Source organism: Eleutherodactylus coqui, chromosome 8 (genome assembly GCF_035609145.1).
Source record: "Eleutherodactylus coqui strain aEleCoq1 chromosome 8, aEleCoq1.hap1, whole genome shotgun sequence".
Taxonomy (NCBI): domain Eukaryota; kingdom Metazoa; phylum Chordata; class Amphibia; order Anura; family Eleutherodactylidae; genus Eleutherodactylus; species Eleutherodactylus coqui.
This window is the reverse complement of record NC_089844.1, coordinates 136,623,935-136,648,083: the sequence shown is the minus strand read 5'-3', so window position 1 is coordinate 136,648,083 and position 24,149 is coordinate 136,623,935. Positions and strand designations below refer to the sequence as shown.

The following is a 24,149-nucleotide window of genomic DNA, read 5'->3' as shown; positions in this document are numbered from 1 at the left end:
TTTTTAGGTGATCATCAGCACCTTCACACAGCCCAATGATTGCATGATCATCGGGCCATGTAAAAGGCCCTTAAAAGGTACAAACAATTGTATGAATGATTTTTCGTCCCCGAATCGGGATATGTGAAGGCCAAACAAAGAAGTGTGGATGAGGTCTGTAATATCATCATCCTTCTCCAGATAACCATGTCCCCGCACTATGTGACCTCCCCAGACAACGCTGCCCACTTCAGACCAGGGCACGGAAACATGAACGCTCATTAGTTGGTGTAAACATGTCCGTAATCAGTGTCCCATTCCATCTCCTCCTCAGTACAGGGGGTGCAATGAGCCAGCAGTAAAAAGGTGGGCCCTGTTCTCAGGATGTTCAGTGGTGGTCCCAATGGTGAGCCCCCCACCAATCAGGTTCATCCCCTATCCCATAGATGGGTTATAAAAGTCTATCTTGTTATAAGCCCTATAACATTCATTTACCCTCATAGGAGCAATGATTTGCTGCCTGTAAATGGCAGTAATGAGCACCGATCTACGTTCTACATGGATGAATTGGCATTTAACGGGAAAATCTTTTTTTGCAATGCATATTCGGCCACTAGATGGCAGCACCTGTAAAACAGCAATTTTTCATAATTTTTTGCTCTACAAATAGAAACGATTATAAAGTTGCAGACATTTTCTTTACATGATGTGTATATAATTTGCATCTCAGTCCCTCATCATTTCCAAGATCCCTGCTTACTGTCAGTGAATGGAAACTAAAGACACAAGCTTAGGGCTCATGGAACAGAGATGCCATTTCTAATGACCCCTGTTAGCTGGATAAGATTAATATGGATTTTCAGGCAGATTACCTTTCAGGAGTCAGGGAAGGCTGGGAGAGGAGCTGTGATGGTAAGTATATTAGTGGTCACCCACTGTTTGCTGAAACTGATGTAGCTTACAAATGGGGATATATTTACCAGTGTGGAAGAGGACGACTCAAGGTGTTTAATTAATATGCAGGAAATTGCTAGTGATACAAATAGACAAAATTGGATCTGTGAAGCTGAGACGCGCATTTCCTATCATTTAGAGATTGGCCCCGCGGGAGAATCCTCTACAGTCATCCAAGTGCTTGGAAGGAAGGGCAGCACATGGGGACTGATGGAAAGGACGAGACACAGCAGGGTATCCATATAAGCCGGGCATCCCCGCAGCTGCTGCCCTGTACCATGAGGTCTGCAGTCCCGCCAGATGTGTCTATGTCTGCAGAAATTTCGCAGCGCAAAAGCTGAGCTCTGTTCATATCCAATCCCTTGTCCCGGGGGGCCTGACTCCATATTATTGTACTGTTGAGTCATCCCTGCTGGAGCATTGTGCAAATCTCACTTTTATTTGGAAGAAGTAACAGTGGTGTCGGCTCCTTGCAGGATTCAGCCGCTTCCAGTGATGTTCTGCAGAGAGCTGCAGAGTATTGCACCACAGCACCGAATGCAACAGAACTGCTTGCACATAACAGAGACCAGTCAAAGGGTCACAATCAGCTTATGTGATGGTACATCTCAGGCCGCTTCACACTGGTGGAAGTGTATTTTGCGGAAAGAGCGATGCTTTTTTTGTGCGTGCATTGGCGGATTTGACGGTACTTATTGCCGCTGCAAGACATGTTCATTTGCACGCGGCAAACAAGACGCATAGATTGAAATGGCTACATAGTTCCAGATGTGTTCTTTTTCTAGTGGAATTAGCAGTGTTACACGCATCTCCTGGCGTATTGCGCACGCAATTGACTTTTATGGCGACTGAAATGTACATGAATGCATTGAAATCGTGCAAATACGCCCGTGTGATGCCGGCCTTAGGGTGCTTGTAGATGCATGAGTGAATGATGACAGCGTCCGCTCGTGCAGCGTGTTTATACAGGCAGATGGAGTGTTCGCTTATTCGCTCGCGAATCGTTCAGCTGTTCACATTCATGTACCAGTGACTGAGAAGGACTGAATGATCGGTATTCAAACTGAACGATTAGTGAATTAGCCAACCATGATTTTTATGCTGCATTAAATGAACAGTGAATGAGAATTCATTTGCTTATCATTCATTGTTCGATTGTTGGCTGTGTTTACAAAGAACGATTAGTGTTCAAATTCGAACAACCCAGTGATTGTTTTGAAGACTATCATTCCGTCTAAAGAAGAGGATTAAACTGGTGAAACTTCTGTGACATCACAAGTGGATGTCAGCTAGAGGAACTACTGTGACATCACAAATGGATTCAGCTAGAGGAACTACTGTGACATCACAAGTGGATGTCAGCTAGATGAACTACTGTGACATCACAAGTGGATGTCAGCTAGAGGAACTAATGTGACATCACAAGTGGATGTCAGCTAGATGAACTACTGTGACATCACAAGTGGATGTCAGCTAGATGAACTACTGTGACATCACAAGTGGATGTCAGCTAGAGGAACTACTGTGACATCACAAATAGATTTCAGCTAGAGGAACTAATGTGACATCACAAGTGGATGTCAGCTAGAGGAACTACTGTGACATCACAAGTGGATGTCAGCTAGAGGAACTACTGTGACATCACAAATGGATTCAGCTAGAGGAACTACTGTGACATCACAAATGGGTTTTAATCAGATTAGCTACTGTGACATCACAAAAGGGATTCCCCAAACATGTTCCCCCCCTAATGTAAAGTGTGTTGTTTGAGAGCCCTAATATTCACCTGCCTGCTTGTTTTTGAAGTAATGCTGAGGTTAGAGATGTAGCAGAGCTAGGTTTTCACTATTAATGAAGGCCCAATGTCCATCTGCGGATTTTATTTGCGGAATGCGCTCGGATTTGACCCATATAAATCCACGCATATCGCTGCCCATAGAAATGAATGGGGCTTCTGCAACTGATTTTAGGTCTGCGGATTTGATTTTATTGTGTTTATTTAATATCCACGCGAATTTTAAAATCGCAGCGCACTCCCTTTCATCGCGGACTCCGCAGGGATTTGGCTTCATTCATCTCTATGGGAGCTTAGGATCCGCAGTGATCCGCAAATACATTTAAAAGGTTAGAAGCAATTAGGGAGGCGGGGAAAAGGCTTGGAGGTGGGGTTGCAGACTTTTTCCGTGCAGGTGAATCTCAGTGCATCTGCGTACATCTGTGCGAAAAAAAACCCAAAAAACAATCCGCAATCACCGTCAAGCATTTAAAAATAATTTTTAAGCATTTTATAGATGATCCGCAGTGCATCCGCTGCAGATATCTGTGTGTCGTGGACATTAGGCCGCCTGTCCATGGCCGTGACAGAATATCGCTAGCGATATACAGCGGAGGGGGAGCGGGGAGAAATGACAGGTCTCCACAGTGAGCCAATCTGACAGGAAACCGATGCTACAGGTTTCCTATTTAAGCAGGGCCCCTTTAAATCCACTGCCGATCCTGGACCAGATTACATCTATGAGATATATTTATATCCGAAAATGGAGGACTTGTCCAATTCCCAGAGATGACAAATTACTTCTGTCCGTCTGGCAAGGACATCTGTGATGAGAAGTAACTTTTTTCGGTTGTTTTTGAAGCAGAGCGGTGTCCAAGGTTATGACTGTACTTATGACGGCTGGGAAGCATCTGATAGCGGCGGAGGACACTCGAAAGTACAATCTACGGGTTTTAGATTAACATTTTACTTTGGAGCCGTCTTGCTGAAGGTTCTCTACCTTTATAAAGGGAGGTGCATGTACTTTTATATGATTTATAATCCAGAAAATCTGATAATCTGGCAGCAGGGTGGGTTGTACACTAGCCATAAACTGGAAATCCATCAATTGCTAGAATAATAATATAGAAGTCTTCAGTCCTCCTGTAGAGAAGATGTGCTGCTTTGGAAACACATTTGCAAGGTGCACTGCTTGATTTTACCTGTTTCCCCAAAAATAGTGTCTTATATTAATTTTTGTTCAAAAAGGTTAAATTTTTTTACATGTATAGCTGCCTGGACACTATTTAACTTGACTTTTTTCATTAACTGTTAGCGGGGCTTAATTTTGGCGTAGGGCTTATATTTCAAGCATCCTCAAAAAGCCTCAAAAATCATTTTGCATCCTCAAAAATTCTGAAAAATCATGCTATGTCTTATTTTCAGGGTATGTCTTATTTTCAGGAAAACAGAGTATGTATGCGCAGAAACACTTTACTCTTGCAAGTATCATTATAACTAGAGATGAGCGAGCGTACTCGCTAAGGCAAACTACTCGAGCGAGTAGTGCCTGATGTGAGTACCTGCCCGCTTGTCTCTAAAGATTTGGGTGCCGGCGGGGGCAGGGTGAGCGGGGAGGAATGGGGGGGGGGATCCCTCTCTCACTCGACTCCCCCCCCCCCCTCGTTCCCCCCCGCGCCGGAACCCGAATCTCTTGAGACGAGCGGGCAGGTACTCGCATAAGGCACTACTCGCTCGCGTAGTTTGCCTCAGCGAGTACGCTCGCTCATCTCTAATAATAACCTATTCTCTTCCACCTAAGCAACAACTACTCCACCATCTCTCGTCCGCGGCAGTTTCTCTACAGCTGCAATATTGTTCAAAAGTTTTAGAACACCTCCGTTTTTATTGATATTTACAGTTTAATATCTCAAATGTACTTCTGAAATGAAAGCACAGAACACATAAGTTACGATGAATGAAAATAATGGATTTACTTTGTTTCACCAAATTAAACCTAGATTTGACTCTTCACAGTCGCCCCCTCTGGCTGATAAATCAGTGTTACACAATCCAGGCATTCTTTCTACAACTGCATTCAGATATTGTTGCAGAAGTTCCCACAAATGTGCTGCACCTGTAGGGCTCACTCACATGGGCTTATGGGAGCTGCAAAACATGCAGGTACTTGTCACATGCGTATTTGCTGAATATGTTAAATCCCCATATTTATGTGTAGTGAACGCGTAATACACACCAAAAGGACACGTTATTTCACAGCCATAATACACACGTGAAAAAATGCAGGTGAGTGGCCCAATAGAAAGCAATATGCTTTTAGCACCGTGTGTTACACGTATGAAAAATACATGTGTAATACACAGGATATATACGGCCGTGTGAGTGAGCCTGTAGGCTGCTTGGTCCAGGGAAGTATTTGGCTTTCTTACTGATCCTCTAGCTGTCCAACCTGCAGATAGAAATGTATTTTTTGCTGCATAAGGCCGCTTCCACACGGCAATTTTCTCGCAGCGCTACAAATTGCATGTATGTGGAGCCCCTGCTTTCCTATGGGTTCTTCCACACGAGCGATGTTCTGTAGCCTGCAACATTGCGAGACTACAAAATCGCGGCATGCTCTATACAGTAGCCCATATTTCCTTATGGACCCTTTCTTTGTGTTGCATCACATCACATGAAAACAAAGTTTTCGTGCATTGCAATACAACTTTTACAGTGGGAAAACCTACTGTAAAAGCCCTAAAATAAACCCTAACTGCATAGAAAAAAAAAAACCACATACATCCCCTAAGAAACGCTGTCAGCTCCCCAGTCCCCGGCACTTGTCTTCAGGCTTCTCTTCCTGGTCAGGGATTTGAAAATCCCCACCTCCAGGAAGCGCTGCCTCCAATTGGCTGAGGGCCACAACTCATCCAATCAGAGCCAGCGCTCAGCCAATCGGAGGCAGCACTTCCTGGAGGTGGGGATTTTGAAATTCCTGACCAGAAGAGATGCCTGAGGAAAAGTGTTGGGGAGAAGACATGGCAGAGCTGATAGCACTTCTTAGGTGATGTGTGCATTATGCAACTAGGGCTCATTTTTGGGGTAGGGATTATATTTCAAGCCCCCCTCCGAAAATCCTCACGCGTAGTGCTACAAAGTCGTGCAACTTTGTAGCGACACTAAATCACGATATAGCCGCGAGAAAACGCAGCGATATCGAATGGACAACCGATGCAATATCACTGCGATTTTCTCGCAGTGATATTGCGTCGCCCGTGTGGAAGCGGCCTTAAGCTATGCTGAGGATTTTGAGTTGCGAGGTGCTGATCATACAAACTGTTGACTCTCCATCTTGTTGGATCTACTGCCTCTCCATCTATCGAACCCTTGCCAGGAATGATATCTGAACACTGCCTGTAGAAACGTATATTCCTCACCAAACAGGGTAGAATTTCAGCCTTTCATGCTTGGCAATTTCTCTGTAGGACAGACCTACACTCCTAAGGCCTTTTTCCCAGAAATGTTTTTCCGCAGCTATTCTGTTCAGATGGGTGATTTTCCAGCACATAAAATCGGCTGGCCAGAAGAGATAGTGCATAGCGGCTGGAAAAGTTGGGACTTGTCCTATCTTTTGCCGAAATATACAGGTTGTTCCCATAGACTCTTATGGGAGACTATGAGAGCCGTCAGAAAAGGGGAGGGGAGGTGGTAGGGAGTTTAGCAAGGGGTCGCACTGCTAAAGTCCCTCCCCTTCATTTTGCTGGCAGCTCCCATAGGCTGGGGAGAAAGGGGAGGGAAATTAGTGTGGCAAGCCCTGCTAAAGTCCCTCCCTTTGCTGGCAGCTCCCATAGGCTTCTATCAGAGCTTCTATTGCATGATCAGCAGGCAAAGTGAGGGGGAGATAGCTTAACATAGCTAAAAGTCTCTCCCCCTGGCCGACGGAATTCCAGGCTATGACATATATACGCCGCAGCCCAGACGTCTGAATGTATGAGAAAGCAGGAGATTTAGCTATGACTTGGTCGCAGATTTCTCTCGTTCATGTAAAAATTGCAGCGACCATGTGAAAGAGCCCTAAGGATTATAATGGTCCATCTTCTTTGGTTAATTGCCTTTTTCTTATCATTATGATAGCAATGCGCTCTGTCCTGCAGAGCAAAACTGTCCAAATCCTGCCCTAGAGGGTGTAATGCAGTCTGTTCCAACACTGGTTATATAGAAGAAGGTTTGAAAGTAATCTACAAAACCTGAGACAGCTGTGGGAATAGTTTGCATCTAATTTCAAACCCTAATTTGCTTTCTGTGCTGCAGAGTAGCTGTCCTTGATGTGTTCCCTGAAAACCATAAATTCAGACTATTGTTGCGTTTCAGGTTGAAATTTCATAATATTTTTATGTTTTTAACTTACCTTTCGGCCTAATGTCCACTTATACACACGGATTCCACTGCTGAATCCCGCAGCAGTATCTATGCGTGCCCGGGTCTTCTCCGTGCCGGACGGATCTTCATCCTTCAGCACGGCAAATGTGTCCGTGTCCGCCGGCTAACACATGCACAGTGCCTTTATTCTTTTATGAATCACCTCCTTTCCTGCGGATCTGCAGCATGTCCACTGTGACAGCTGTGGCTGTGCCACGGTTTGGACGGCTTCTATTGACTTCAATGGAAGCTGATGGCTTCCATTGACTTCAATGGAAGCCGTCCCTGCGGGATCCGCAGCAAAATGGGGCATGCTGCGACTTCTTCCCGCGCGAGCGAGACGCACGCTGGAAAAAAAATTAAAAATCACATCCGCATGCTTTTAGCTGCTCTGCGGGCACCCAATGTCTCCCTATGGGCGGCTTGATTGGCAGATGTTCCGCATGGGTGCCACAAATCAAATCCGCCTGTGTACATTAGGCCTTTATATCCAACAAATAACATAAAAGGCTTCGATGTCAAAGATAACTGGAAAAATGGAGGTGTTCTAAAACGTTTGGTTGGTTGTGTACATCTCTGTGAGTGTCTTAGATCTTTTCATATGAGAGAAGCGGTTCAGGTCCATTAACCCTTTCTAATTCACTGTCTGATATCTTCCAACATTCTGGTTGAAGCCTGTACAGCTCAGATGTCAGCAGACGTCCGGCAAGGTATTCTTACTGTATATGTCTGGCCGCTCTGTTGTCGGGGGACTCTCCGGCATGCCACATACTGCAGTACTGGCTCTAGCCAGCAGATGGTGCCATTGTAAAATGACAGAAAGAAAAAGCCCAGAATCTAAAATTGGATCGCAAAGGGTTAAAAACCTGGGTTCTAGGAGATGGCTGCATGGCGCAGTACTGAATTGGCAAAAGAGCATATCTTCTCTAGATGAGAAATGAAGATATATCTATTATTCGGCTATTAAAATTTGACCTCGAATTCCTTAGATATCATTGCATAACATGCAGCAGTGAAGACTGGATACATTTTTGGTGAATTCTGGTGGATTCCTACTTGTCCTCGCAGGCTGCATTGTACATTATAGTGTTATTATTGTCTTTTCCTTTGGACAGTAATACCCAATTCTAGTCATCAAATTTCTAGAAATTTAGTGGGGATACTTGGCGAGGTGAGTGATAAAATACGAACATGATGATAACAATTGTAGAGACCCAAAGACTTAAGAGCCTTTCATCCATCTCAATAACTGGGCAAGAAAGCTAGTCTGAACATTCTCTTTACCGATCATTGGGCTGTCTAAAGCTGAACCCAACCAGACGATGAATGAGGAAACGCTTATCCATCAGCTGATCACATCTTTGGTGCTGCCTTAACAATCATTGGCAGCACATCTTTCTGTCTAAATGGGGAATGTCCTGCTGACAATGATGAAACAGGATGAGGGACAAATGACCCTTAAAGCCCATTTACACGCAAAGATAATCTTTCAAACAACTGAAAGATTTAGCAATCTTTCTGCACAAAGTGTTAATGGCCATTAGAACTTTATTATCTTCATTTGCATGTAAAAGGGCCCACAGTAGCTGTTTGCAGAGCCCAGCTTGTGAATAATCACACACCTGGCTGTGCAAGCAGCTGCATTGTTCTCCACGCAGTTACAATGTTATCTGCCGTCTCCCATGGCAATAACAGCTTGCGGTCTATTGAGGAGACACTTTATCTCTCAGTGTCTGGATTTTAAGTTCACCTTCAAATCATTGTTCAAACTAAAAGTGCGCGATGCCCGTGTTTACATATAACGATTACCACTTATTTTCGGTCATTTGAATGAATTTTGAGCGATAATCGCTTCATGTAAGCGCTCCTGTCCACGGGCGACGATTCACTTTGTCTGAAGCTTTCCATAGTGTTGCTATGGAAAGTACAGAGTCGATGTCCACGAGCGGAGAATCATAGCGATTCTCCGCTCACGGGATCTAAATCGCGGCATGCCGTGATTCTCTGCGGTGAGCCTATCTGTCAGATAGGCTCAGCGTGGAGAGCTGTCAGCTCCTACCCATTCCCGGGCGGCGGCTCCTGCGGCAGAGATCTGCTGTGGGATATTGCTACGCCCATGGACAGGCAGCCTAAATGGGCCTTAAGAATGATCGTTCATCCTCCATACCTTGTGAATTGGCTTGCGTGAAGGGAGGGTAGAGAAGTTCAATATCCTTCATCAGGACTGTAGATTTTAATGCAATGTGACCCTTGGATCCAGCTCTGTGTGAACATATTAGGAGTTCTATCACAGGCCAATTCTCAGGCCGATGTAATGTCCACCATCGATTGGGCAAAGGGATGTCAAACGTTTATGCCCAATAATCGGATGTCGAAAAGAGGCCTTGAGGGTCCTTTTAGATTTTAAGATAATGTCCCACTTATGAGCATTAATCAATCAGATTAGGGCTCATCTCTGTTCCCTAAAGATTGCACATATGATTCAGGGCTCCAGATGGCGACCAAAATGGTTACCAATGCACCCAACATTTTGCAAATGGCGACAAGACTTTTCAGTCTAGTTGCCATTTGTGATCAGCCCCACCCCAGCACTGTGCAGTTGTGATGAAATAAAGACACATGCCATATTACCCTTGCAAAATATATATATCTATCCCGCAGCTAACAGACCCAATGCATTGCTATGAAAATGTTCAGATGGGAGAATTTTAAGCATGTTAAAAAAGGAGAAAAAAAAAAAAAGTACCTAAAATAATAGGACATGCGCGACTGAAATCCAGCAATAATACATTTTGGTAGCAAAAAGGGGAAAAAGAAATAGGGCAGTAAAACCACCACACGGGTAAAATCCTTAAAAAGTGTCTTGTCCTTTAGGACACAAACATCCTGGTACTTAAGGGGTTAAACTATGGCCATAAACACAATACATACAATGAAAATTATCAGCCGATGTAAAATTATTTGTCATCGTGTCATATTGAGGAAAATATGTGATCTATAATGTCGCCGTAGAACATTACAAAAATAGATATTTGCTGAATGTGACATCCAGGTCATTTGCGTTAAGCTGATACAGATGAGCTCTATTTATTAGAAACGTGTCTGCTGCCACCTAGTGGCATATCTGCAAAGTGCTACACTGAATTCATTGGATGATTAAGAAGAATATTACATGATCACTCATCATACTGCTGATTATTTTATGGATTAGAAAACCTATAGGCTGAGAGACTGAGAGGAAGAAATGCAATACCATCCATCCTTTAAGGACAAAGCGTATTAGCCAAGGAGATAACAGAAGGAAAAAAAAAATCTATTGCCATTCTGTTTAGTAAAGGCAAAATATTAATGGAAGACATGAATCCTAATCAATAAGAGTCCTGTAAATGTAATAAGAGTCGCTGCCATGTCAATAAGTCAAAACCTGGATTAACCAATCAGCTCCTGGAAAAACAAACAATCTTTACCAGAGTCAGGATGGGTATCATTTCTCCTTAAGGAGAGCACCTAGAAAATGTAAGGAGACTTAAAAGGCCATGCATGCTCCTCTGGGAAATATGCAAATGGGAAGCTGGAGCAATTCCTCTAGTGCGCCGCCTATTGGAAGGCAGCATTCCTGCAAGTCAATGTCAGACCTCTTAACAGGCCTTGTAACGATGACTGGGATTATAAGACAAAGCCGGAGTCTTCTCCAGAAGGAAAAGACAAAAGTTTGGTTTTCCCCCCCCCCTCATCAGTGTACAGTAGGCTTCTGGTTGGAATGCCTATGACGTGGGTGAGGAAGGGTATCGTTTCTCCTTAGGGAGAGCACCTAGAAAGTGTAAGGAGACTTATAAGGCTACCCATGTTCCTCTGGGAAATGTATGCAGATGGAAAGTTGGAGCAATGCCTCTACAGCGCCACCTATTAGAAGGCAGCATTCCTGCAAGTCAATATGAACGTTGCTTTGTAATAGGTGGTGCTGTAAAGGCATTCTTCCATTTGCACATCTTTACAGGAGTAATATTGGATTACATTTTGGTTTATTTTGTATATGTAGCCTCTGTAAAAAGTCAAAAAGAGTCGACGAGGTACATAAATTTCTGAGCGCCACTTCCACTTTGTTCTAGTGATACCGTAGATCACAGCGATGAGATTGTACATGTACCTTAATATGTTTACGCTTACCTGGCATGGACTCTTGTATTTTAGGCTTTGGTCTAAGGATGTGACGGAGGAAGTGTCCAGCTTTCTGCAGTGCCTGCCTGCCACTTATAGTCAGGACTACTACTTGCTCAACTTCACAGTCCAAGCTGAATGGTTGCCTGGACTGCATGTGCCAAACAGCACCGGAGTCCGGCACAGAGTGCAAGCTCCCACCTGCCGGAGACACGGAAATGGAGATTGTTGTCCATAAAGGAGTAGAATTGGGTCTCGAAAAACTGCATCAAAATCTGCAGCTTTTTGCTACGGTTCCGCGTGCAGATTTAGCCCTGTCAATGGGCAAAATCCGCATGCAGAATTATGATGCAGCAATGACGGGGCTGAATTTGTGTGCAGATCCACACCGAAAACCGTGTCCGAAACCCCCAGATTTTTACATGGTTTTCAGAGGCGGAATTGGTTGCTGAAAATTCTGCCATGTGAGCGTATCGTAAGGGCTCCCACACACTTGTGTTTTTTAATGCGCATGTCAATGGGACTTTCTAATGTTAAAAACGCATCACACGTTGGTGCTTTGTGATTTTGTGCGATGGATTTTTAACATTAGAAAATCCCATTGACAATTGCGTTAAAAAAAATGCAGCGTTAACGCAACGTTAAAAACGCAAGTGTGTGGGAGCTCGGAGGGTACATTCCGCCTCCTCTCCGCCCCTCGGCACTACGTGCAATGGGAGGGGGTGTAGCCAACTCCCAAAACTTAGCTCCGCCTCCTCCTGCCCCTTCTCATTGCAAATAGGGCCAAGGGACGGAGAGGGGGCGGGAGCTCAGAGCACTGCTCCCGGCTCTTCCAGCCTCCTTCCCCTGCAGAGAGGGACGCCGTATATCGACCAGCGTGAATACCCGGCCGATATATGGTCATCTGAATAAGCGCTAAGTGCGATTGTCATGCAAGCGCTATTCGTTTTTTAGATTTTTTACAATTGGAACTATATGCAATAGTTTTTTTCACGTGCTTGTAAATTGCATGTACGGTGGTGCGTTGTTCTCGAAAAATGCCTCGCAATTGTGTGTAAAATCGCAGGTTTACTAGTGCATCATTGGTCCAATTTTCTCAGCCCGATAGAACATTTGCCGATGTAACTACACCCTTAGGCTGGGTTCACACAGGGCGGATTCCCGTCGGTAATCTCGCAGTTTGGCCGCAGCAAAAACCGCGAGATTTCCGCCGAGGAAAAAGCCGCGGCGGCTTTGAAGCGGCCCGGCCACTCGCTTTTCCGTTGCGGCCGGCGCTCCATAGAGGAGAGCGCGGCCGCTACGAAAATAAACAAAAAAGAAAAGTAAATAGACATGCTGCATCTTCTGAAACCGCGGCTGAAACCACGGTTTCAGCCGGACTTACCGCAGCGGATTGGCCGTCCCGTGTGGACGAGATTTCTGAGAAATCTCGTCCACATGGCTGGCTAATCCCGAGATTAGCGGCCGCGGGCGGATTTGCCGCGGCTGAATTCCGCGCGGCAAATCCGCCCTGTGTGAACCCAGCCTTACAGAAATGAGAACAGGGCCGCGGATATAAAGCAGCCAGAAAAGTTGCATCACTTTCCTTTGCACAAGCTCTTCCTGGTTTGCCTACACTTTGGTGGAGTCTCCTGCAGCTCACATATCCCATGTCATTCTGAGACAATCAGATGTCTCCTTACTACCTTTCCCCCTTTTCCTTACTACTTTTTATGCCATGTAAACTGCAGCCGCATTCCCTCCTCTCCCTCCCCATCACATTATACTAATTAGATGTAGACTTTCAATGGATTCTGTCGTGCAATACTGCTGACATTGCTAGTTAGAGCCGGGGCTGATGGGTGTAAATGTACCTATATGGATGCTTTCAGGGTCCTCAACAGTCAGAAAACAAAGTTTGATGCCACCACAAGTGCTCTAATAGTAGAACTTATGTGCAGCTGCATCAAACTTTGTTTTCAGACTGCTGGGGACCCTGAAAGCATCCGTAAAACTACTTTTGATGCCGCTGCTCTGAAGGTGGAGCTTCTTGCTCGAGTGCTTTCTTTTTGCCCAAGGAGCTACTGCACCGTTCTGTAGTGTCCAGGCCAGAGACAGTTACAGCTGCCAGTCAGAGCTGCAGTTCATTGGAAGGAAGAGTATTTGAGCAATATGTTCTACCTCCAGAGCATTCGTGGTAGCATCAAACTTTGTTTTCTGACTACTGGGGACCCTGAAAGCATCCGTAAAAGGTACACTCTGCACCCATTTCCCCCGGCCCTAAATAAAGTTGTCAGCAGTTTTGCATTTGCGAAACTACTAACAGAATCCCTTTAACAGGTCTTATTTTGCCATAGGACATTATGACTGTGGGTTACCCAGGCTTTGTAGCAGACTATCAGAAAAAGGCACGGCATGGAAACACATATTGTGATCAAGTTTCTCAGGATGTAGTATGTTGGTACGAATCACTCCCAGGAGACCCTGCTCAGCCAAATCATTCATTAATCCTGGAAGACAGAAGAAGGAGGGTTAAGTGGTCAATGCATGTCAGCCGTCAGCTACAGGGGGCTCTCTTACAGACGGTTTGTTGTAAAGTGCAGGGTTACCTTCTCTTTTTGTGTACAGATCACATGCAGACTAGAGATGAGCGAACCTACTCGGCCACGCCCCTTTTTCGCCCGAGCGCCGCGATTTTCGAGTACTTCCGTACTCGGGCGAAAAGATTCGGGGGGGGGGGTGCCGTGGGTGAGTGGGGGGTTGCAGCGGGGAGTGGGGGGGGGGGGAGAGGGAGAGAGAGAGGGCTCCCCCCTGTTCCCCGCTGCTACCCCCCTCTCCGCCACGCCTCCCCCCGCCCCCCGAATCTTTTCACCCGAGTACGGAAGTACTCGAAATTCGCGGTGCTCGATCGAGTAATTACTCGAAACGAGTACGTCCGCTCATCTCTAATGCAAACCAATGTGTAGTGGCCCGGAGTTAACAGGGCCCCTCCATAATGTATGAATGCATTTGTCTCCTGCCTATGTGTTGTCAGTGTCTTTTATGTTAAGTGAACATGATGTGTATTGCATTGCTGCAGCACTGAATTACCCCTGCGTGAGTTCCCCCCAGCGGCACCTTAAACGGTTCCCGTGCTACAAGGCCCAAACTCTACCCCACTGTTTTCTAGGCTGTGGGCCCGCTCCCTGGATGCTGCAAATGTATCTAACAGACTAGAAACAAACCCTGTGTTATCTGATCCTACAAATGGGAAGATGGAACAATATCTCTGCAGCGTCACCTACTGGAAGGCAGCATCCTTGCAAGTCAGTGTCAGACTTTTTAAACAAGCCTTATAACAATGACTGGGAATTGTAAGCCAAAGACAGAATAACCATACACAGGCAGCTGTTTCAGGGTGATTGCCCCTCATTAGTGTGCAGTAGGTTTCTGGCTTGGCTAGCAAGAGGCTTATAGACGTGGGTCAAGAATGCTGCCATCCAATAGGTGGCGCTGCAGAGGTATTTGTTCCATCTTTCCATTTGGATATTTCTCAGAGGAGCATGGATGGCCTTATAAGTCTCCTAACACCTTCTAGGTGCTCTCCTTAAGGAGAAACGCTACCCTTCCTGACCAACGTCTGATCCTGCAGTATTGCTACCTTCAGTCCTTTGCTAAAGAAGTACAGAAGTACAGAACAGAAGTACAGACATTTTAAAGACCAGCCTTTTCTTCTAATCAAATATCCCTGCAAAAACTTGTTACTCCCCTCCTTCTGCCTGATCCTCTACTCTCTGCCAGTGAGCAGGAAGTGTAGAAATAGGGAGTAGAGTGACAGAAGACTGCATTGGTAGTCTGTTACCACAGAGACACATAGGTCTGCTTAGGAGCTGTAGACACAAAATGATAGAATATTTTTTAATTAGGACTGTTTGCCAAATTACAAAAAATATATATTTTTTCATTTTACAAGATGGCTGTGAAAGTAAATTTTTTGCAAAAACGACAATTAGGGAATGCAGCCATATTGGTTCTTCTTCTATTTATTGTAATTTTCATTTAATAGAAATGATGATAAAGTTAATTAATAAGTAAAAGATAATATGGCAGCACTTCCTGTTGTCACATCTGCAAAAATGACTGCAACTAACAGGAAAATGTATTCTCTCATTCACGTGTGCTTTGAGTAGCAGAAAACTTTAGACATGTTAGAATATTTGATCCGTTAAGATCCAGGTACTGAGACCCCATCAATTACTAATAGGGGGTGCAGAAGAGCTCCACTGAGCACGGTGACCCTTCGGCTGATCCTCGAAGAAGGGGGATTAGTGTTGTACAGACTCATAGAAAGTAGACTGAGCGATCACTGTATTAGAAACAGCTGGTGCATGACATCTCGTGATCAGTAACGTGGTACCACATGATGGCCACGTCACAATCTGCTCTCACATAATGTGTCGACCTCTCCTCTACGCAGCAGAAGACAACATTCGGCAGTCATGGGTAAATGTGGTGACTTGAATGGCTTTGACCACAGGCAGATTGTTGGTGCCCGGAGGTGTCCGTATTTTTGGAACAGTCATACTTCTTGGAAGTAAGCCAAATTTCTACAATGACCATGTGGCGTACTTTATGTCAACTGGGGTTTAATAAGACTGACAAGGGTGACCCTGATGACCTCATGTCATCGCCAACAACACCTTGCATCGGCCCAAAAAAGACCTCAATGGACCTTGGACATATTGTAGAAGGTAGTCTGGAATGAAGAGTTCTGCTTCTTGCTGAACCATATGGATGGTCAGGTTCGTATCTGGTGTAAACTGCATGAAGCCATATCCCATAGGTGTACTGCTGGGGTTCAACAGGCCAATAGTGGGGGTGTCATGGTCTGGGCAGTGTTTTTCTGACATGGCCTAGGACCATTGGTCATCATACCACAATACTTGAAAGGTGAACATTATAGGGACCTGTTAGCGGTCTATCTGTCTCCATATATTCAGGAAGTCTTCCCCAATCACAGTGCCACCTTTCAAAAAGGACCACTCAGATCACTAGGGAGTGGTTGGAAAAACATGATAATGAATTCTCCACACTGCCTCGGCTCCCAGACTAACCGGACTATAACTCCATTGAACATGTTTGGGATATGTTGGAAAGGGCTGTTATATCTGCCACCACTTACCCACAAAATGTGCACCAACTGACAGAGTTGCTGCAGCGGGCATGGGTTGAGAGGAGTATGGAGCTTGTTTGCCACCTCGTGGAATCTGTTTCCCAACATCTGAGAGCTGTGAACTTCCAAAAAGTTGGACCAACCTGTTATTGAGTAGATGTTCCTAATGCAGTGATCATTCAGTGTATAAGTCTGTACATCAGTCTGTCTTCGAAAATGGTGAATCACAGCACTCAGCTGAGCAAGTCAGTCCCTTTTTCATTTCAGCAATTGGCGGGGTTCTCAGCACCCAGATCCCGGCCAATCAAAACTTCTGACACATCACTATGACATGTCAAAAGTTTTCTGATCCTAGGAGGTACTCCTGGAAGTAAATAAGATATAAAGTAATAACAAAATAAAATATAGCCTAAATATACACTGCGCTATAGCCACTGTCCCCGATTTCCGCCCAGGGCCTTCATATAGATTGCCAGATAAAGCCCTGGATAGAATCATAGGCTTTCATTATTATAAAGGAGACAAAAGCTGCAAATCTCCATTTCTGCAGATTTCCATTTGTTGCCAGCATTTGCGCCAGACAGAATACAGTAGTTGACTAGGTTATTCTGTGCGGTACAAACGATGGAAACCTAGTCAAATGGAGATCTTATTGATCTCCAATTGACTAATGAGAGCTTATGGTTCAGGGTTCCATATGAATCCCGTTTTTGGAGATTCAGACAGATCCCCAGTACAGAGACTATAACTAGAGATGAGCGAGCATACTCGTTAAGGCGATTTACTCGAGAGAGCATTGCCTTTTTCGAGTACCTGCTGGCTCCTCCCTGAAGATTCGGGGGGCTGTGGGGGGGGGGGCGGGTGGAGTGTGAGAGAGATCTCTCTGCCTCCCGAACCCCTCCGCAACCCCCACTCACCTCGCGGCCCCCCCGAATCTTCAGGGACGAGCCAGCAGGTACTCGAAAAAGGCGATGCTCTCTCGAGTAAATCGCCTTAACGAGTATGCTCGCTCATCTCTAACTATAATGCATTGTAAATGTAGCCTTAAGCTACACTACCGTTCAAAAGTTTTAGAACGCCTCAATTTTTCCAGTTATTTAGGACACCCAATACAGTTCAAGTCCAGGAAATAATGTAAAATGGTTCAAAAGTTTAAAACATTAAAATATTAGGATATTTTAACCTGAAACACAACCATAGTCTGAATTTATGATTCTGTAAAACAGAAAGCAAATTATGGTTTGAAGATGGATGCAAACTATTCCTACAGATGTTTCAACTTTTGCAGATTACTTTCAAACCCTCTGATTCTATATAACCAGAGTTGGAATGGATTTGATTACAACACCCTCTAGGGCAGAATTTGGACAGTTTTGCTCTTCAGGACAGAGCACATTGCTATGATAATGGCAAGAAAAAGGCAACTAACCAAAGATAACCAACAATTTTAACCCTTAGAAGTGTAGGTCAGTCCTACAGAGAAATTAACAAGAAAGCCAAGGTGGCAGTCAGTACAGTTTCCTATACCATCAAAAAGCAATTGTAAACTAGAGGAAACTCTGACAGGAAGAGGTCTGACAGACAAAAGGCCACTACAAAATCAGGTGACAGGTTTTTGAGAATCAACAGTTTCTGTCATCTGCGCCTCACAGCACAAAATCTTCAAGCACAGCTTAATGCAGCAAAAAATAAACACGTTTCCATTTCCAACTGTGAGGAGAACACTTATCTCTGCAGGTTTGACAGGTAGAGTATCAGTAAGAAAGTCACTGATAAGATTGCAAAATAAAAAAAACTTGCCTGGAGAAAGCAGCACCTCCAGAGAACTACTGAAGAGTGGAAGAAGGTCTTATGGACCGTTGAATCAAGATTTTACATGTCTGGTACATCATGCAGTGTTTTTGAGTAAGTTAAAGAATGGTTCCCGAGTGTGACACCAACTTTCAAAACATGGAAGAGGAAGTGTGATGGACTGGGGCTCTGTTGCGGGATCCAGCATTGGCAGCTTGCACAGGGTGACTGGCACACTGGACAAAAGGGGCTACCACAGCATTCCGATATGCCATGCAATGCCCTCTGGTGTACGCCTAGTTGATCAGGGGTTTATATTACAGCAAGACAATGATCCAAAACATACTTCTAGGTTATGTCAGATCTAATTAAGAGGAGAAGAAAACTTGTTTGGGATGAACTGGACAGGAGGGAGAAATCAAAGTTGTAGGGTGCAACCTACAAGTGCAGCACAATTTGTGGGAACCTCTGCAACAATGTTGGGAAGAAACTCCTGATTAATATCTAAATGTAATTGTACAAAGAATGCCTTAATTGTGTAAAGCTATTGCATCAGCTAGTGGTGGCTACTACCGGTATAAGGAGTCAAAAATCTAGATTTAGGGTGGACACCCACTTGTTATACGATAGCCTTGCAATGCGAGAGTGAGTGAAAACGCATGATAATGAAACCAATGATTTTCAATGGTTTCATTCTCATTTGCAAGGTTTTCAATTTAATCTCACATGGCAAGGGAGAATAAGCAATATCTCCCATTCTTCTCTGCTCTGGAGGCCGGGGATTAAAAAATTCCCGCCACCAAAAAGCACTGCCTCTGATTGGCTGAGCGCTCAGCCAATCAGAGGCAGTACTCAGCTGTAATTCAATGACAGCTGGGCACTGCCTCTGATTGGCCACAGCGCTTTTTTTTTTTTACAGCTTGCTATGATTTTCAGGAAGGACTTATATTTCAAGCCCTTCCCCGAAAATCATTGCTGCTAACCAACTGCTTTCAATGGGGCTGCAACAGTGCTGGCCCCATTGAAAGAAATGGGATAGCATCACAGGCTTCTGCCACAGCTGTGGCAGAGGATTCCTTCATCCCCCATGGTCCCCGCGGGGGTGAAGGAATCCCCTCCCATAGCTCTCACAGCTGTGTCAGGGGAGCACGATGTTCTCCCTAGATTTTCAATGGGGCTAGGGCTGCTGACGCTGACCCCATTGGAAGCAATGGGCAATAGCGCAGATTCTTCTTTGTGATGCAAGGTTACATTGAAAACATCGCAAATGAGAATGAAACCATTTAAAATCATTGGTTTCATTATCATGCGTTTTCACTCATTCTTGCATTGCAAGGCTATCCTATAGCAAGTAGGTGTCACTGTCAACCCTTAATTTGGTGAAACAAAGCGAATCAATTATTTTCATTCATCTTAACTAATTTGTTCTATGATTTTATTTAAAAGTGTATTTGAGGCATTAAACTTTATAAATATCAATAAAAACTGGAAAAATTGAGGTGTTTTAAAACTTTTGACCAGTAGTGTTTGTTCACATGAGCGTTGGAGGTACCGTTCAGAGCCTTCATTACAGATTTCCATGAAAATGCTGCATGGAAACCAAACATTATTATTGACTATAACATTATAGTCAATGGGGTCAGTTCGGGTACGTCCCTTTCCATCATAAGATGGGACTGTTCAGTGCATGCACTACATTTACCTGCCCTCATAATGGAGCAGAAAAACAGAACCCCTAATGGTGATATGAACATAGCCTAAAGCTGCTGCTCTAACGTCCGATTTCCTCATTAATGGTCATATTTACAAGAGAAAAGAAAGAAAACTTAAGGATATTTTTATAAGCGAACGAGGACATCACCTTTGAGGAGACCTGGTGTATGATGTCCTACGTTCTCCTTCCTGAGCAGCAACAGCAAGCAGTGCAAGTATGGATTTGGAATGGAGGCGTTCAGCTTCTCCTCCGGGTGGGATGATGGTTTATTGGGACAGAAGAATGACACCTACAATAAAGTGAGACGGTATAAAGAGAAGCTGCGTTATGAGCGGACATGTCGGGAATTAGCATAAGTAGGGATCCTAAAGCTGGGAAACCCTTCCAGACTGAAAGACTTGTCGCTGGCTCGCGGGCTTCTCAACCGCTTCTCGCTCAGCGCTTTCCCCTCCTATGGGAAGACCTGTGCAGGGAGCATTTACACAGGACGAGAAGTCAGCGAGCCAACGAGGTTTTTTAAGCCTACTGAAAAATGGGATTTCTTCTTTAAAGCATATATTTGCTACAGGGAAGGCAGAGCGGCAACATATGCAAATACTGAATATCATACCTGGGAGGGAGACAAGTTCAACATGGCTCCTTGTTTAGCAGAGAGACGAAGGCGTCGGATGCCATGAATGGCGAATGCTCGTTGGCAGCAAGTGTCAATTATATCCCCATAAGCACAAGGCGGCACAACAGGAGAGACCACCAGAAAAATGTCACCTGGGGGGAGAGGGAACAAATATAATAGGTAATCAAGACACATCTGTTCTGGAACACAACATTGTGGCGTTTTATCATTCCCAACCTACAGGTGTAGCAAATCAAATTGCAAGGGCCAATTACAGAAGACTCTGAGGGTGCTTTTACACAAGTTGAATATTTCCGCAATCCGCGCTTAAAGACGCAGTAAATTCTGCACCAAAATCCGTATGTATACATGCGTAATTCCACAGCAGCAGAAATATCCCGTTAGTGTGAAAGCACCCTAAGAGCACTATTACATGAGCACTAGCAGCTACTGCTAGAGCTCGCATTTCCCCGACAATTGCAACCTGGCAATTAACGCTATTACCCGAGCGTTAACGGCACTTGTGTAATCGCACCCTTAAGGTTCAGCCTGGCAATTGTCGGGAAAATGCTAATGCTCATCGGAGCTGTAAACCCTTTAAATGCTGTTGTCTAATTCAGACAGCAGCATTTAAATCCCCGGCCAAATTTTAAATCCCCCGGTTAAAGCCTAACTTCATTGTAATGACTGGATTCATATATTTTTATTAATATTACACACCATAATCTATACCATTTCAATTTTTGCAGCCCCATTTAGAGGTTTCTTCAGTACTTATTGAATGGGGTTGAGGATTATAGTAACTCGAGCAAACCGAGCTGACCTTCACTAGGATATATCCTTACTCTGCATTGTGTTACTTACCCCTAGTCGTCGCTGTCAGCAGAGTAGCAGGATGGTTCGGACTTTCTGTTGGGCTCTGAGATCTGATCTCCGGAAAAGATATGGATTACAAAAAAACAACAACAATGAAGAAAAGTAATAAAAGTGAAAAGTTCTTGTTTATTACCTGGGTGAGGTGTGCCTTCTTGATGGATACGAAATTCTAGTATTGAGGATACCACTACTGGGTATTCTACCTCCAAACCAAAGACTAAGGTCCTTTAAAATGCTGCTTAGACTGTGGGAATAATGGAGGAGTGGAGATTCTCGTGTTAGACCATAGAGGGCGCTCAGCGAGTTCTGGTCTGTCTGACGGGCAAGCAGTGGATCACAGGGGCCTGATATGCTTTCCCATATCTTGCCTGCATGAGACCCCCGCAGTGCTATAGCCAGGACTGGTAGGCTTTTCACTTCTCTTCCACCATAGGAGGGAGGGGTGGTATCTGAAAACAGAAGGGTAAATATAGACAGTAGTAAATTTACATATACATAATATATAAAAGGTATACACACATATATACATCGACTAGCCATAACATTGAAACCAATGCCGATTACTGTTGAAGTCATTTTGGGAGAGCAAAAAGTTGCCCTGAGGTTTACTCTGTGGTCCGAATTAAACAATCAAGCCCTGGCAGGAGACACACACTTCTTCAGGGTTAAGCCTGCATCACACGAGCGTACACGTATTCGCACGCACATGAGCATAGAGTTTTTGCGGAATGAACTATGCTTTTTGCATGCGCATCAGCGTATTTTACTGTACTTTTTGAGCCCGTAAGGCGTGTTCATTTGCAATCATCGTTGTATGGACGGGGCATTGCCTCCAATTCATTACAAAGACCATTGTAAATCTTGCATACATTAGGGATTTGTTAATAGGAAGTTGTACATTTATGGTATTTTTAATCATGTGACCAATTATGTTCTATGCCCTTATCTGGGAAGAGCATGCTTAAACAGCCATGTTCTACTATCTCTGAGAACTAGTAATCTTCTACTGTGTCGTGGGGTCCATTTACACGGGACAAGTGTCGGGCAAGCAGCTCATCCCAGTGATCCTCGCCCCTGTGCTGTTACACTGAGCGAGTATGGTTGGCATCACTCACAGCGCTGCTGCTCTTTCCCCACCCGCATCCATTCACAGTAAGCAGATAGCCGTTCAAAAGTGACCGACTGCGGTTTACACTGAACGGCTCGTCATTAAGTTTTCTGAATCCAGAAATGAAATGACTGAGCAACCCTCGTCCAGTCGCTACATGCATTTACACGGGACAATTATAGCTCAAATTCCCGCGGGAGCATAGGAATCTCGATGACTCTGAACGAATAATCCAGTGTAAAGCCCCTTTTACAAGGGACGACTATCGGGCAAATGATGCCCAACACTCGTCCCTGCATGTACTCGCTCCCGTGCTGCTGCACAGCAGCGAGTATCGTTGGCTCACAGCAGGGCAGCTGGAGATTTCACTCCTCGCTCTCCACCACCCCTCTCCATTTACTGACACAGGGGCTGTTCAGTACTGAATCGCTGCTGCTTATACTGAATGTTCACCATTCAGGATCATCGTTTAGGCTGCATAAAATCCTGAACGATGAGCATTCAGTGTACATAGCAGCTGTTCAGTACTGAACAGCCGCTGTGTTAAGTGAATGGAGAAGGCCGGGAGAGAGTGAGGGGAGAAATTTTCTCCAGCTGACCCGGCCCCTGGTGGCCACTCTGTCAGAGCGCCAGTAATACTCACTCTTGTGCAGCAGCATGGGAGCGAGAACACACAGGGACAAGTGTCGGGCAATGTTTGCCCAACATTCGTCCTGTGTAAATGGGGCTTAAGGAGGGTCATTAGAATAACGTTGATACAGTGAAATACACATTTAAAACAGATATATCTACTATATCACTGTATATCTTGACAATAGTACCGGTCAGGGTTTGGATATATTAGGCAGCAAGTGATCAGTCAGTCCTTGATTTGATGTATTGGAAGCAAGAAAACCAGGCAAGTGTGAGGATCTGAGCGGCTCTGACAAACTGATGCATAGACTGGGTCAGAGCATTTCCAAAAAGTCGTAGTTTGTAGGATAGTCCTGGTATACAGTGGTTAGTACGGTAGCTACCAGAAGTGGTCCCAGGATGGACAACCAGTGACAGGGTCATGGGCGCTCAAGGCTCATTAATGTACACAGGGATCAAAAGTGCTCATCTGCTCCGATCCACAGAAGAGAAACTGTAAGACAAATTACTGATAAAGTTCACGGCAGGACAGGAACATGAAGAGAAAAAAAAGAAGAAGAAGATGGAGGTGAGGACTTCCAGATTCTTGTCCCCAGAACTCAGTCTGATCAATCATCTGTAGGATGTGCTGGAGAAACAAGTCCTATGGAGGCCGCACTTCATGACCTACAGGACTCACAGGATCTAACGTCCTGGTGCCAACTACCGCAGGACACCTTCAGAGGTCTTGTGGAGGTCCAGGCCTTGAAGAACAGCAAAGGCGGAGGAGTGTACACACTATTAGGCAGGTAGTTATAATGTCATGGCTGACCGATGTATACACATAAATAAAAACATACATACATATGTTGGATCGTAGAGCAGAGGATTCTGGGTACAGGAGTCTTATTCCACACACATCCAGCCCTGCCGCCAGGATGAGGTGTAAGGCATGGTGAAAAGCAACTGAATCCTGCAGAAGTGTATCATACATTATGACAGGAACCACCTAAAGAGAACATAAAGAAATAAATAAGT

The 24,149-nt window shown here is 44.7% G+C and overlaps 2 protein-coding genes across 2 annotated transcripts in view; both read right to left on the bottom strand.

The window, feature by feature from the left end:
* LOC136577596 (dynein axonemal assembly factor 8-like) overlaps positions 1–13,751 on the bottom strand; it is a 71,720-nt gene extending 57,969 nt beyond the window's left edge. The window contains exons 1-2 of the mRNA XM_066577521.1: positions 13,624–13,751; positions 11,276–11,467 (exon numbers count right to left, since the gene is read on the bottom strand). Of these exons, the coding sequence (XP_066433618.1) occupies positions 11,276–11,467; positions 13,624–13,750 (319 nt within the window). The 5' untranslated portion in view covers position 13,751. The remainder of the gene's footprint in view (positions 1–11,275; positions 11,468–13,623) is intronic.
* A 2,980-nt stretch (positions 13,752–16,731) lies between these two features.
* The window catches only part of LOC136577932 (dynein axonemal assembly factor 8-like), a 31,592-nt gene continuing 24,174 nt past the window's right edge, over positions 16,732–24,149 (bottom strand). The window contains exons 14-20 of the mRNA XM_066577850.1: positions 23,976–24,120; positions 21,525–21,840; positions 21,380–21,441; positions 20,513–20,667; positions 20,050–20,191; positions 19,724–19,776; positions 16,732–16,761 (exon numbers count right to left, since the gene is read on the bottom strand). Of these exons, the coding sequence (XP_066433947.1) occupies positions 16,732–16,761; positions 19,724–19,776; positions 20,050–20,191; positions 20,513–20,667; positions 21,380–21,441; positions 21,525–21,840; positions 23,976–24,120 (903 nt within the window). The remainder of the gene's footprint in view (positions 16,762–19,723; positions 19,777–20,049; positions 20,192–20,512; positions 20,668–21,379; positions 21,442–21,524; positions 21,841–23,975; positions 24,121–24,149) is intronic.